At 45.0% G+C, this 13469-nt stretch overlaps 1 protein-coding gene across 3 annotated transcripts in view; it reads left to right on the forward strand.

Annotated features, from left to right (window-relative positions):
- The first annotated feature begins 401 nt into the window (after nt 1–401).
- The window catches only part of PIP4K2A (phosphatidylinositol-5-phosphate 4-kinase type 2 alpha), a 170400-nt gene continuing 157332 nt past the window's right edge, over nt 402–13469 (forward strand). For all 3 annotated transcript variants that reach the window (XM_021696687.2, XM_044914987.1, XM_044914986.1), the window contains exon 1: nt 402–775. In XM_021696687.2, coding sequence (XP_021552362.1) covers nt 632–775 — 144 coding nt within the window. In that variant the 5' untranslated portion in view covers nt 402–631. The remainder of the gene's footprint in view (nt 776–13469) is intronic.

Below are 13469 nucleotides of genomic sequence, written 5' to 3' on the forward strand. Positions count from 1 at the left end.
TCAAGTCTCGCCAGCTCTTCTGACTCCTGGCAACGCTAAGTGGCGGTTCCGTGAGCCTCATTCCTTCGCCCGACCGCCGCCTCTGGGGGCTCCTTTTCTCAGATCTCCCCACTCTTCTGTCCTGCCCCCTCCCTTTCTCCTGGGGAGCAGAAGGGGTTGACCTGCGGGAGTCCTCCCGCTCCCCGCGGCCTCTTCAGCGGGCCGGGAGCGGGCGCCTTGTGTTCGCCCGCACACTGAGCGCGGCCGGACCACCGCGGAGCGGGAGCCGGAGCCCGAGCGCGAGGCTACAGCTTAACGGTCCCGCGGCCGCGCCCCGCCTGGCGGCGCCGCAACTGCTACCCGCCCGCCCCCTGCGTCATGACGCCGGCGCCCAACGCGGAAGCCGCTAGCGGCGCGCCTGGTCCAGCCGCGGGCTGAGCGCGGAGCCGCGGCGGGCGCGGGATCCGGGCCGGGGCGCGAGCCGAGCGCAGCCTCCCACCTCTGCTGGGCCGAGCGGGCAAAGCGGGCGGAGCGGGCACGGCGCGCCGGGGCCGCCGCCGGGGGGATGCGGCTGCCTCCCCCGGCCGGCGTGTAGAGAGGGCGGGTCCCTGGCCTCGGGAGCGCGGCGGTGGAGGGGACAGAGGCGGCGGCCATGGCGACCCCCGGCAACCTGGGGTCCTCCGTCTTGGCGAGCAAGACCAAGACCAAGAAGAAGCATTTCGTAGCGCAGAAAGTGAAGCTCTTTCGGGCCAGCGATCCGCTGCTCAGCGTCCTGATGTGGGGGGTAAACCACTCGGTAAGGGCTCGGGCTGCGGCGCTCAGTCCCTTTCCTCCTCCTCCTCCTCTTCCTCCTCGCTCCCCTCCTCCTTCTGCTGCAGCTGCTGCGGGGCGGGGAGCCCGACCCTCCGGCTGCTCGCTCTCCGGGGTTGTCCGCCCCCGGCGGCGCCTCGGTGCCCCCATCCCCGCGGCGCGCGCCCGCCTCTCCGGGTCCCCCGGGCGCTACTTGGACCCTCTTTGGACGTAGGGCCGGATGCAGGACGAGGGGTCCCATCTGCAGTTGAGCCCTGCGGCAGGGACCAGTGTCGTCCCCCGTCCCCCAATTCGTCCGTCGGCCGGCCGGTCCTCGCAGCCGGGCAAGTGGGAAGTTTGTGCGGGGCACGGCTCCGCCTGGGCTGTCATCCCAGGCGGGGGGCTGCTGGGGTCTGAGTCTTGGAGATCGCTCCCTTATGGCAGGGGGTGGCGGGGGCGGTCGGGTCCTCCGCTGGCTGGCAGGTGTACCTGTGCGAGGCTAGGAGCGTCTGGAGCCTCCCTTCGGGGGAAGAGGGGTGAGAATACTGGAGATCCGGAGATGTGGTCAGCGGTCAGTGCTTCGGTCCATTTTTTTCCTTTAAAGGCGATATTATTGGACACAAGGAATCTTTTTGGCAAAGAAAAAGCTCGTGTAAATATGGCACTGGTGTTTAGCATCTGCCTCTGCTCCTCTCCCGCATTGCCCTGCCGCTGTGCGGGCTGAAGAGCTGCTTGGCGGGGAGTCTTCCTCCCTACACCTCCTCCCCCACCTTGGGGAGCCAGGCCGAAGTCGCCGACTGCGGAAAGGCGGCCTGGGGATGACAGCAGGAGGGGGTCTCGGCGGGCGCGGACAGAAAGCCGTCTCGAGTTGGCCGCACCCGTTTTGGGGGTTTGTTTAAAAGGCTGGAGGAGAACGCTCGGAAAGGTTAGCTTAACACACAGCCAGAGGTGGTGGAAGATGCGCCGCTGCGGGCTATGCGGACTGCGGTTTGAGGGTCTGAAATAGCCTCCTGCTGATCTTCCTGCGAGAAACTCCTGCAGTTTTAATCTCCTTAGGATCAGGAAACATGATAGGAGCTGTTGGCTGAGCCATAAAAGTTTAAATGAGCCTGTGAATTTTGACCATATTCTTACCCACTGCAGTCAGTTAGCATGTGAGGGAAAGTGTAAGCTTGCTTTCCGTACTTTTGATTTCTGTGGATGTCTGTGTGCCCTTTTCAGCATAAGAGAAATGACAGAAAACCATTCTCAATTTAAGGAAGTTGTTTAAAATGGCTCAAAAGCATCGTATTTGTATTTTCCTTTCCCAGGCTGAGCTGGGGAAAAAGTGAAGCAGCATATCAGGATTGATTGTGTTTGCATGAAGTTTAAGAGAGTTAAGAAAATGAGTTGTGTTTAAGAAAATGAATGCCCAATCCATTGAAGTTCATTTTAACTTCCTGATAACTTCTTTAGCAATTGTGAGTGTGAGCTTTTACAACCGCATATGTTAATGCACCGAAAGTCTCCAAAGTTTCATTGTAGTGAGTAAAATGGAATTTTTCCTGTATTATAAATCTACAATTTAGAGTTACATCTAATCCTATTAAGCTTTTTGAACTATTTATGTTAGTTGCTTTTTAAAAAATATTAATATTGTTCTGTATTTATTGGTGCTTTTATCTTCTTTGGAGCTCTGGTGTTTTGGTCAGGTGAGTTTGTGTATGAGGGTTTAATGTAGTAAAGTATTAGTGCCAACAATATGCTGCTGAAAAAGAATGTGCTTTCTGGGAATTAGTCTGAATTCCAGTTTACTTTACAAAATCTTGTAATTATGCATATTTTATTGTAACCACTTATGTTGTTACCTTATATTTAGGAATTGCTACATTTGTTTTAGCGTTTCTTGCTAATTGGAACTTTCAAAACTACTTAAGGCTTATAAAAGTGATGTATGATTTGTAGATGGTACATTTTATGTTATTTTCTTTTGCTTTCAAGAAAAGTTAGCAATTCTAAGTATAGTCATCCGGAGGAGTCAAGTTATCATAGTATGTAATGTAACCATGTTATTCTTTCAACTAGTATGTAGTAGGCACATAGTACCAGTCACTGTGCAAAAGATGACTAAAAATGCCCATATTTTCGTCCAAATATCTTTATTTTGAGGGCTTAATTGACATAAGAATGGTCTATTTCACAGTGTTCTTTCTCAAAATGTCTGTTTTCTTTATTTCTGGGAAAAAAGTGTATATAACTATGAAATCTAAGCACCAAGATGCTATGTATTTCTGGTTGATTTCATTTAAGTTAACAAAGTCTAATGCTAGATAAACATTTTTATATGAACTTGACTAAATATGACCAAAGTCTACAGTATAATATGAGAATAAACTACGTCAGCATTATTAAGAAAGAGCAACTTACTGTTGTATATGATAGGGACATTTGAGAAAGCATAGCAGAGAAGGAGCAGATCATTTAAATCAGTCTTTCTCCTATGTTTTTAATGTCACCAGGATTAATGGGAAAAGATTTATGATGAATATAGCAATTTCATGCTTTTGTAATTCATTTGAATTTGTCTTACGGATATTTAGCAATAACTATACATTTGTAGTACTAAAGGGAAACTTCATATTTATTTTATCATGGAGGCATCTTATATGGGGATTGGGAACCTACATACTCTGGTAAAATGCTCATTGTACACGTGTTCCAATTTTTTCTCTAATTCTGCTGACCTTGGGCATGATAACTGATGAGTTTTTGCATCGATGTTTGCATCTGTGAAAGTAAGGTGACTGTACTGGATGATTTCCAAGTATTTTTCTAGCTTCAAGACTCAACTATTTTTACAGTCTCCTGGGTTCATAGCATTATGTTAGGATCTGTAGACTAGCAGTAGTTAATAGTATAGAACAAAAGTGGCATTACTGTTGTAACTTTGAAAATGCAGCAACAGGGAATTTTCAAGGCTGTGGCTAGAGGGAAGAAATGTGTGGTGATTGTTAAGAGAGGTGTGAACTGAGAGTTTGTTGGATTGATTGGAGTTGGACTGCACTGCGGTCTATGAAGTCAAAGTCTATTTGATTGAAATGTAAAAATTTGCAATTAAGGTGGAAAATTCCAAGTCCATTGTGGTGGTAATTCTCAATGACAAGAATAAGCCTGACTTTGTGTGGTGAATTTGATATGTTACTGCTTTCTAATTTAAAATACCCATCAGTGAATGGATCCCTGCCAATTTTTATTTTAAGTATTTTAAGCAGGGAATATAATTGAATACATAAAGGAAAAAAGACGACTTAAGGAGGCAATTTTGTCTTGTTGCATTTGGAATTAAACTAAAAATGATCAGGCAGTTAGCTCCCTAAAATTATATTTTAATAGTGTGTGGAACATGTAGAGAAGCCAAGACTTGTTTTAAAGCGATATCCTAAAAGATTTTTATGGAGAGTGAAATGTGAGCCTTTTGAAAATTAGTATTTAAAGACCTAATTAAATATCTAAAGGAATTCCTCTGCATAGAAAAAATTTAAAGGATATAAAACTTGTTGAAAACAAATACAGTATTTAGAAGGAGTCAGTATTAATGTTAAAGTCCTTTTGTGGCAAGCTATAGAAATGTGCATGAGCTTAGCCAAAAACTTTACATGTTAGGAGGGTTTTGGAGGTCTGTCCCAGTGCAAGGACCGATTAGTAACTAAACCAAGAGAACAGGAATAGGGTTGGGTTCAGCAATAATTGGAACCAGGTGCTTGGGTGCTGTTGGGACTTTTCTGTCCATTTTGGCTTTATTCGTACTCATAGCTGACTGGTTTCCTCCACAGGGCAGGGAACTAATGGTTCCTGAGTTTCACACTTTGTAACTTCTGCCCCTCGCCCCCCCAAAGGGACTTTCTGTTTCCGGTTCAGTTATAAAAATCCCATGGAGGGATTCTGACTGGCCTGGCATCCCCCTAGGCTAAGCAGTTAGGAAAAGGTGGAAGCTGCTCTTGTCTTTTGGAACAGTTCCCCTAAAAATGGAGAGGGCCTGAACAGGCCGTATCAGGCAGGTATCTGTCCTCGTGGTAGAGCTGGGGTGTTTATCTTGGTGTCTGGGTGCCATGTTTGTGTGTTTGGGCAAATATGCGGTTTTCTGGGGAGAGCATCCGTAGCTTTTGTTATATTCTCCACAAGGCCTGACACCTGAAGTAGGTAAATACTATATCGGAGAAATAGTGACGTCTTTTAGGTTTGTGGGTTTATATTTATTTGGGCATTGAAAAAAGTGAAAGAAGGAAAAAATGAAATGAGTGACTATGAAATATTGACTGAATAGGATATAATGAGGCAATTAAATTAAAATAGTAATTAGCTAGACATTAGATGAAACTTATGGAATGGAGCCCAAATAACCATTCATTCAAGAACCAGTCTCGCACTGTTTTTGTTTTTAAGTAGGCTCCAGCGCAGGGCTTGAACTAATGACCCTGAGATCAAGACCTGAGCCAAAATCAAGAATTGGATGTTTAACTGACTTTTAGACACCCAGGCTCCTCAGTCTCACACTATTTTTATTTCTTCCCTTTAGAGCAAAGAAGAATGCCAGGCAGACACACAACGTCTATTATTGAGGAAACAGTTTTATGCCCCTTCAAACTTGGGATTAGATCCTGAGAAAAGAATACATTTTCTTCTCCATTTCGCAAATACCTTAGACTGAACTTGAGTGTTGAGAATGATGCCCGTGGCGAGGCACTGATTTCTCTTTCTAAACCAGGATCGTCTGCTCTGCCTTTAGAAAGATTTTCAGCAGGAATTGTAATAAACAAAATCTACCTTAAGTTGAGTAGAAAATGCACTCAAGCAGAGTAATTAATTTGGCCAACATACCCTTTGAAATACAAATTTTGGAATTTAAGGGAATTAGTGCAATTTGGCAAAAAGGTTTGTGGTCAGACAGATTAGGTTCAAATCCTGCCTCCATCAGTTATGGACTCGTTGAACAGATGATTTATCCACTTGAGCCTCAATTTACTCATTCTTAAAATAGAAACAATGATGATTCTGTCACAGGATTATTCTGAGGGTTAAGTAAGATAATGTATTTAAAGTCTAGAACTGTAATTAGCACATAATAGGGAGTTAGTAATTGATACCAAAAAATGTTCAAATTCAGATGCAGTTAGGCTGTTAGCATATTCATAAGCACCAGAGAAGTGCTTCTCAAAATTTAATGTGTGTATGAATCACTTGGGAACACTTCAAAAAATGCAGATTCTGACTTAGCAGGTCTGTGGGGGTTGGTGCCCAAGACTGCATTTTTTGTGCTCGTAGGTGATGACACGGCTGGTCCTTGGGATACATGTTGAGTAGCAAGGCTATAGTGCTAAAAATAAAGAGAAATATTTAGGATTTGTCCCCTGACTGCATGTGATGAATCTCCTTGGGAGAATGGTGACTCCATGGTAGAATTAGGAGAAAGAATTGTGTATTGAAAAAGGTTAAAAAAATTTTTCTGGCTGGCTCAGTCGGTAGAGCATGCGACTCTTAATCTCAGGGTCGTGAGTTCAAGCCCCACATTGGGCGTGGAGTTTACTTAAATACATTAAGTGTTGAACTGCAGGTGATGGTGAATGGATATTCTAGGGACAGTGCCTGGGGGCCAGGGGGGTATTGGAAGGTGGAATTACAGCTCAGGAGCAAGGTTAGGACTGAGATGGAGAATGGGTTGGCAGTGGAAACCAAGGGGGTAAGTAAAGTAGGTCTCTGAGGGGAACAATTGGCTTTGAGGGAAGGATGGAAGAAGAAGAAACGGGAAGCAAGACAGAACTCTGCAAGAAGGCCAGCAGATTAATGCTTCAGAGATCATGACGTTCAGGGATGTACTGTTGGAGACAGTGGCTGATTAGTATGTGTGCACACACACGTGTGTGTGCAAGCTTAAAGATTTAACGGACAAATGAATGGAGGTAGAGGCAGTATCTCTTTCGAGAAGGTTAGAAGAAGAAGGAAGGTGGAACATGCCATTTTATTTACGGATACCAAGGTATTTTCCTCACCGCCATCACTTTCCATTCTAACCTCTACCCACCTAACCAGATTTGTTACCTTTCTTGAAATGTTAAAAATACCTCCTAGCTTATTTCCCTGTATCTACTTTTATCCACATTTCCTTTTTGTGCCATGTACCCCAATGGCAGTCCAGTGAAGGCTGTGGTCCCCTTCTTAGAATAATGCTTTTGAATGAATAAATGAAAATACATAAAGCTGCATCCTACCAAGTTCATGGATCCCCTGAATTCTGTCCATGGACCACTTGGGAGGTGTGGAACCTAATTGAGAACTCTTGAAAGAATAAGGTGGGAGTGGTGTGGGGTGAGAAATGGGGGAGAGCACGCAATAGCCAGGAAGAATGATACATAGTAGGAATGTGCATAGATGAATGTAATACTGTTGAGCACACAGTGCTAGTAGGTGGTGGGACTCAGACCTGTACCCTCAACCATTGAACTCGGCTGCCTGGGCCAGCCTCGGAGTTATTCATTTCTGTTCTTTCCTTAGTCTATTCTTCCCTTTCCTTTCCTTAGTCTTAAAAGCTATACTTTGACATAGTATAAGCTATTAGTATGGAGTATTAGCTATTTATATGTGTTTAAAGCAGTTTTTCCTTTATAGAAAGAAAATCATTGCATATATTCAAAGCATGTAGGAAGAGAGCACATATATATAATTTATTAATGAAAAATGTTGTAGGGAGTTTGAAGACAGTAACCTACCTAAAGATAAGCCTTTACATTCAAAGTAAGTCTTCATAGTTTTTCACCTCTCGGCCATGGTTAAGAGCTTGGACTCTGGTGCCACACTGTTTGGTTGGCTGTGTGACTTTGACAGTCATTTGAGCACTCTCTCAGTTCCTTCTTTATAAAAAGAAATAATAATAGTACCTAGTACAGAGGTTTGCTATGTGGATTAAATGAGTTGGTACTTGTAAGATACCTAAAGAGTTGATGGCACATGATAAGTTCTTAGTAAATGTTAGCAGTCATTAGTACGTTTTAAAAAAATGTTTTAAATGAGAAAACATGAACAATTATTAGAGTGCATGTTAAATTAATTGTTACATTAACATTGTTCATAGATATAAAGTCACCACTGCAGTTGCATCCTTGTGCATCTTGGAGTTGTGAATTAATCCTTTTAGAATTATCTTTGTGCCCTTGCTTTAATTTCTATATCTATTTCGTTATAATGTCCTTTCTTGTATCTTTAGTGCTTCCACTACAGATCGGGTTGTTTGAGGTGTCAAAAATTTGATTCAGATTCATTTGTTGTACATTATGTTAGCTATTGATTATTGATTGCTTATTTTACTCTTTCTTTCTTTTTTCTTTCTTTCTTTCTTTCTTTCTTTCTTTCTTTCTTTCTTTCTTTCTTTCTTTCTTTCAGAGGCACTGTACAAGACTTTTGGGATGCAAAATGAATATATTGTGGACCCTGCCCTCAAATTGCTCATAACTGCAGGGGAGACAGACATAGACGCAGACATTATGTATAAATAATGGTGTCAGGAATGCTGGGGTGGAGGGTATTACACAGGGTGGTCAGTGTATAAACCTGAAGGATGAAGGAGATGAAGGGTTGGAATATCTGGGAGAAGGATGAAAGAGATGAAGGGCATGAGGATATCTGGGGGGAGGGCATTTTAGGTAGAAGGAATAGCTAGTGCAAAGGCCCTGAGCTGGTGGTGGCTCGGCATGTTTAGGAAACTGTGGGGAAGACTGTGTGGCTGGAGCAGTGTGGGAAAGGGGAAAGTGATAGGAGATGGGGGCAGGGACTGTATCATGATTACTTGTGCCCAGAACTCTTGGAGAAGAGTTCAAGAGGAGCTGACATTTGAGAGGGCCTTGAAGATGGGGTAGAATCTCCCCTCTGGAGAAGGCAGGGAAAAGTATATGTGGCCAAGGGAACAAACTGATAAAAGAAAGCAGATGGAGCGGAGCCATGGTGAGTGGTCTGGTATTATGACTGTGGCCTAGGGCCTTGCCACTCATCGAGAGTGTAATCTACAGAATAGTGGTCTTAGCCATCAGCCAGGTGCCTGTGAGAAATGCAGAATCGTGGGCCTCTCTCTGCAGACCCTCTGGGACAGAATGTGCACTGTAGTAAGACAGGTGGTTTGTGAGCTCATGCCAGTTTGAGAAGCACTGGCTAGGGTAAATCCTTCGTTTCAAACCCTGGGGTTCCTTGGAGGTGCCTCGGGCTGGTAAAGGGGGGCTGAGCTGGTGGGAGGGGGCTGAGCCCCGACCTCAGCTTCATCCAGAACAGCTTGTTTTTGTCCTCCTTGTCATCTTTTTAAAATTTTTTGATTGAGGGCACTGAATACATACTGTGTAAAGACAAGGGCAAATATGTACAAGGGGCAAAGTTTCTGCTACCAAGAAGATTGAAAACCACAGAGGTAGATGATGGGAAATGTTTAGGAGATGGTAGAAGAGGTGGTTGGAGGTCAGATTTTAAAAGGCCCAGTAGCTGATGTTTGCCAGTGAAAAACTTAACAACAGTTCCGGTGAGGGCCACTTTAAAATTTACCATAAATCATATTATATGCTCTTTGAAACCATTTCTTACCTTTTCTTTCTCCTTAAACCTCCCTCTAGTGTTTTCTCCCTTTGCCCTCTTCCAGCTGGCAACCTTTAATGCTTTAGAAAACAGAAGCCACTAACTTCCATTCTTCCCACCACGCAGGCTGCTAAATTTTGGACAGCTGAATCCATGAGCCCACAGACATGCTGGAGGGCCGCACTGTCCAGTTTGGAAGCCACCAGTCACATGTGGCTATTGACACTTCCTTGAATTAAAACTAAATCGTAAGGTTCCGTTTCTCATATCGAGTGCCCAAAAGCCACCCGTGGGTAGTAGCTCCTGAGCTGGACAGCGCAGGTGTAGACGTTGCCATCCCTGCAGCACTGTCTACTGGACAGCGCTCCCTGCGCCGGGACCTCCCACCTTAAAAACAAAATAAACAGCCGCAATAACCAAAGTCTCCTTTGACGTTACATCCTCACTTTAGTGTCCACTCTGCTTCTCCGTTCCTTTTTATAGCAGAAGCTGAAAAGCCTTGTCTACTGCACCCGCCTCCTGCTGTCCGTCTGCAGCTGCTGGCTCCCTCCCCTGCCACTCTCCCCGAACCAGCGGCAGCCTAGCTTTCATCCTGCCTGCTCTGGGCACACAGCACGAGCGACGCTCATGTTTTTGAATCCAGGGGTCCCCTTTTTCATGTCTTCTCTTGTTTTCCTTCTGCCTCACCTGCTATTCCTTCATAGGGACCTTACGAGGTTCTTCCTCCTTTACCCAGTCTCTAAAAGTTAGAATGCCCCAGGACTCTTTCCGGGGTCTTCTTACATAACTAGGCATATTTTATCTACACGATCTTTCATTTCATGCTGATGACTGAGAAATTTTTATCTTCAGCTCTGAGTTCCCTGCTGGGCTCCGTATTCAGTTTCCTATCAGATCTCTTCCCTCGCAAACCGAATAGGCATCTCAGACGTGACCCAAACAGGGCTCTCCATCTCCTCCTGCCCCGCTACCCCACCTGCTGCAGGCCCTAGGCCAGTTTCTTCCCCATCCGTAAATGGAATACCATCTCCCGACTGCTCAAGCCAAAAACCTTGGCGCCAGCCTTGCTTCCTCTCTCATTATCACTACTACCTTTTCTGAGTCCTGCATATTTCTGCATATTTCTCTCTTTCCAATATAAATTCCCTTTCTCCAGAACACTGTCGTAGTCTGCAGGTCTGCCTGTATTCACCCTTGCCCTGGTTCCATCCAAATTCTCTACAGTGGTACCAGAATGATCTTCCTGTCACATCACGTCTTCGGTGAAAACCTTCCAGAGGCTTCCTGTTGCATTGTGAACAAACCCCAGGCTCTTCTCTGTGGCTTGCAAGGTCTTCCTGGCCTGGCCCCTGCTTCCTTCATTGCCTTCATCCTTTCCCACTGTTTTCATGACTTCTTCGTTCCGGCCACACTGGGCTTTCTCTGTTCCTTAAACAAGCCAAGCTCCGGACCGCTACAGAGCTGCTCCATTTACTTTCCTCTTTGGAATGTTCTTCCTTCAGGTCTTTGGATGGCTGTCATTTTAGTCTCTCAGCTAAAGGGTTGTCTTCTCGGATGGTCTCTCTGACTGCCTCTTAAGTCACCCTCCACTCATGTTACTCTTGTTTCCTCTGTGACACTTCACACCATCAGAAACTGAGTTGTCTACATGTTTATTATTTATTTCCCCTGACTAGGATGTTAAATTCAACAGCAGCTGAGACTGTCTTCTTTATAGCTGTGTCCCCGCACCTAGAGCAGTGCTGGTATGTAGTAGGCGCCCAATAAATATTATCAAAGGACTGGCTGAAGCTGGAGTCTGTAAACTGTAGGCCATTAGTGCTCAGCTGGTGTACTGTGAGTCTTTCCACATTAAATTTTCATCCACATATGTGTAAAATTCATTTTTGCTATGATTGAGCACGGAATTTAGAGCATTTTGCTGAGCGGGTTGGGCAGTGCGTTAGAGAGTGGGGGAACTTGCTGCACGTCGGTGATAAGAGGTGTGGGGTAACCGCAAGCTGATGCCAGAGAAAGGGCTTTGTTTACAGCAGCATGCAAGAACTTTGCCTTGGGCACAGCGCAGAGGAGGTTCAGCAAGTAAACCCCTTCTTAGGTAGACTGTCACAGTGTTGAAGGGCCACCGAGTGAATTGTGTGAAGACTATGAATGCATTTCTAAACTGTCTGAGACATTATTGAAGAAGAGTGCACTGCAGTGTTATTTCTGGTTTATTCCCTGTACTTTGGTCTTTTAATGACTTCGGGTATGCCTCGAAGAATTCTAGTGTCAGAAGTTTGCCATAAATTAAATTTAAGAATCTGTAACTGACGTAAAAATGATGCTAATGCCAACATCCTGAATCTCTGTGCGTATTGTTCCACTGTGTTATATTTCTGCTGGTTAGTAGTCATGGTGCCTCCTTCCCATATTTGCTTGGTTATTGTTGACTATGAGCTGCTTCTTTCCCTTGGACAACTACTTGGGGGAGGAATCTCTGAGTCTTAGGGCGAAAGTGTGTCCCTCTAGAGAGGATTGTTTGTCTTTGTCATCTGGCAAAGGGGTGGCTAGGGGTGCTACAGACCAAGGCCATTTTGAACTAAACTCATAGCCTGGAATTTTTTGAATCTCTTAGTGATATAAATTTGGACTGCAGTCCCCTGGTGGGGGGATGGAATGGGTTTATTTTTGGCTTGTACTTACTCTGAGGGTGTGACCCTTTTGGATTCTAAGCTCACGGAGAAAGGGTTTCCTATTAGACCCCCCACCTTGGGTCAGCTCTAGCCTCTGACTTCTGTTGGTCTCAACCCTTGAAACCGTCAGAGCCCTGAGGGCCAAAGTGGCTTCTCGGACTAAGCTAACTACTCCTGCATCCAGCTCTCACTTCGCCTTTGGCACTCTAACTATTGCCTCCTCGGTGCTTTGATGCCTTTAAGAAGATGTTTACAGAATATTTTATTCAGGATGTTTAGTTGTTTCCAGCCGCAGAGTTGGTCTACGTAACCTAGTTATACTCAGTGTAAATGGAGATCAGCATCAGAGTTTCCCAAGAGATGGGATGGCAGGCTGTAAGTGAGGGAGCGACAGGGTGGAGCCTGTGGTGGTCCTGGAGCTGGATCACTCAGTCAGGGACTTGGTGCCATCAGAGGAAAGACTGTCCCGGAGACATGGCCGTCCTCAGGGAGTGGCAGTAAAGACAAAGGGTGTGCCCAAGGGATGTTCTGGAAGTAAAATCAGCTGGATTTTGTGGCCACTCAAGGGATTGGGTAGTGGAGGACAGCTCCGGGTTTTCTGGCTTGGTTGCCTAAATAGTTCTTAACCATTCCTGCTCCGTTACGTTATTATTTTTTGGGCTGTTAGCCAAAAAGAGTCTGTATTAGCTGCACTTGTGTAACTAATAAATGGAAATGATATTTCCAGTTTTGAAGTTTTCTTTCTTTTTTTTTTTAAAGATTTTATTTATTTATTTGACAGAGAGAGACACAGCGAGAGAGGGAACACAAGCAGGGGGAGTGGGAGAGGGAGAAGCAGGTCCCCCGCGGAGCAGGGAGCCTGATGTGGGGCTCGATCCCAGGACCCTGGGATCATGACCTGAGCCGACGGCAGATGCTTAACGACTGAGCCACCCAGGTGCCCCCCAATTTTGAAGTTTTCACAAATGTTTCAATTTATAGGCCAATCCAGCATTTGATCGATAACTCAGCATTCGATGTCCCGAATGTGACTAGAATCTTGAGATGTGGCTTTTGGTCCGGCTTTAACTAGTACTTTATTTTGTAATAAAATGTCATTTTCATATCTAATAAAGTTCTACTACCAAGCCTGTCATTGGTGTGCATATTTTGGTATTTTCTCTAATAAGGCCTTAGAGAAAGATGTATGAAAAAGACAGTTTTTGCTTATAGGGAGTTCATAGTCTTCCAGGGAAGATAGGCATGTAATTATGTAAACAAGGTGGTAAATTGGTGCCTCATTCAAGGTTTATTTGGTGGTAAATGACAGTCATGGAAGTCTGATCAGCTGAAGGAAAAACAGGGAGGGTTATTGGGTCACCCTTGGAGCAGAAAGGCAGGACCCTCACCTGAGCCTCACATAGCCTCGGACCCAGAGTGGCTCTTTCCTCACTGTCTTTCTGA

This window comes from Neomonachus schauinslandi, chromosome 5 (assembly GCF_002201575.2).
Source record: "Neomonachus schauinslandi chromosome 5, ASM220157v2, whole genome shotgun sequence".
NCBI classification, from domain to species: domain Eukaryota; kingdom Metazoa; phylum Chordata; class Mammalia; order Carnivora; family Phocidae; genus Neomonachus; species Neomonachus schauinslandi.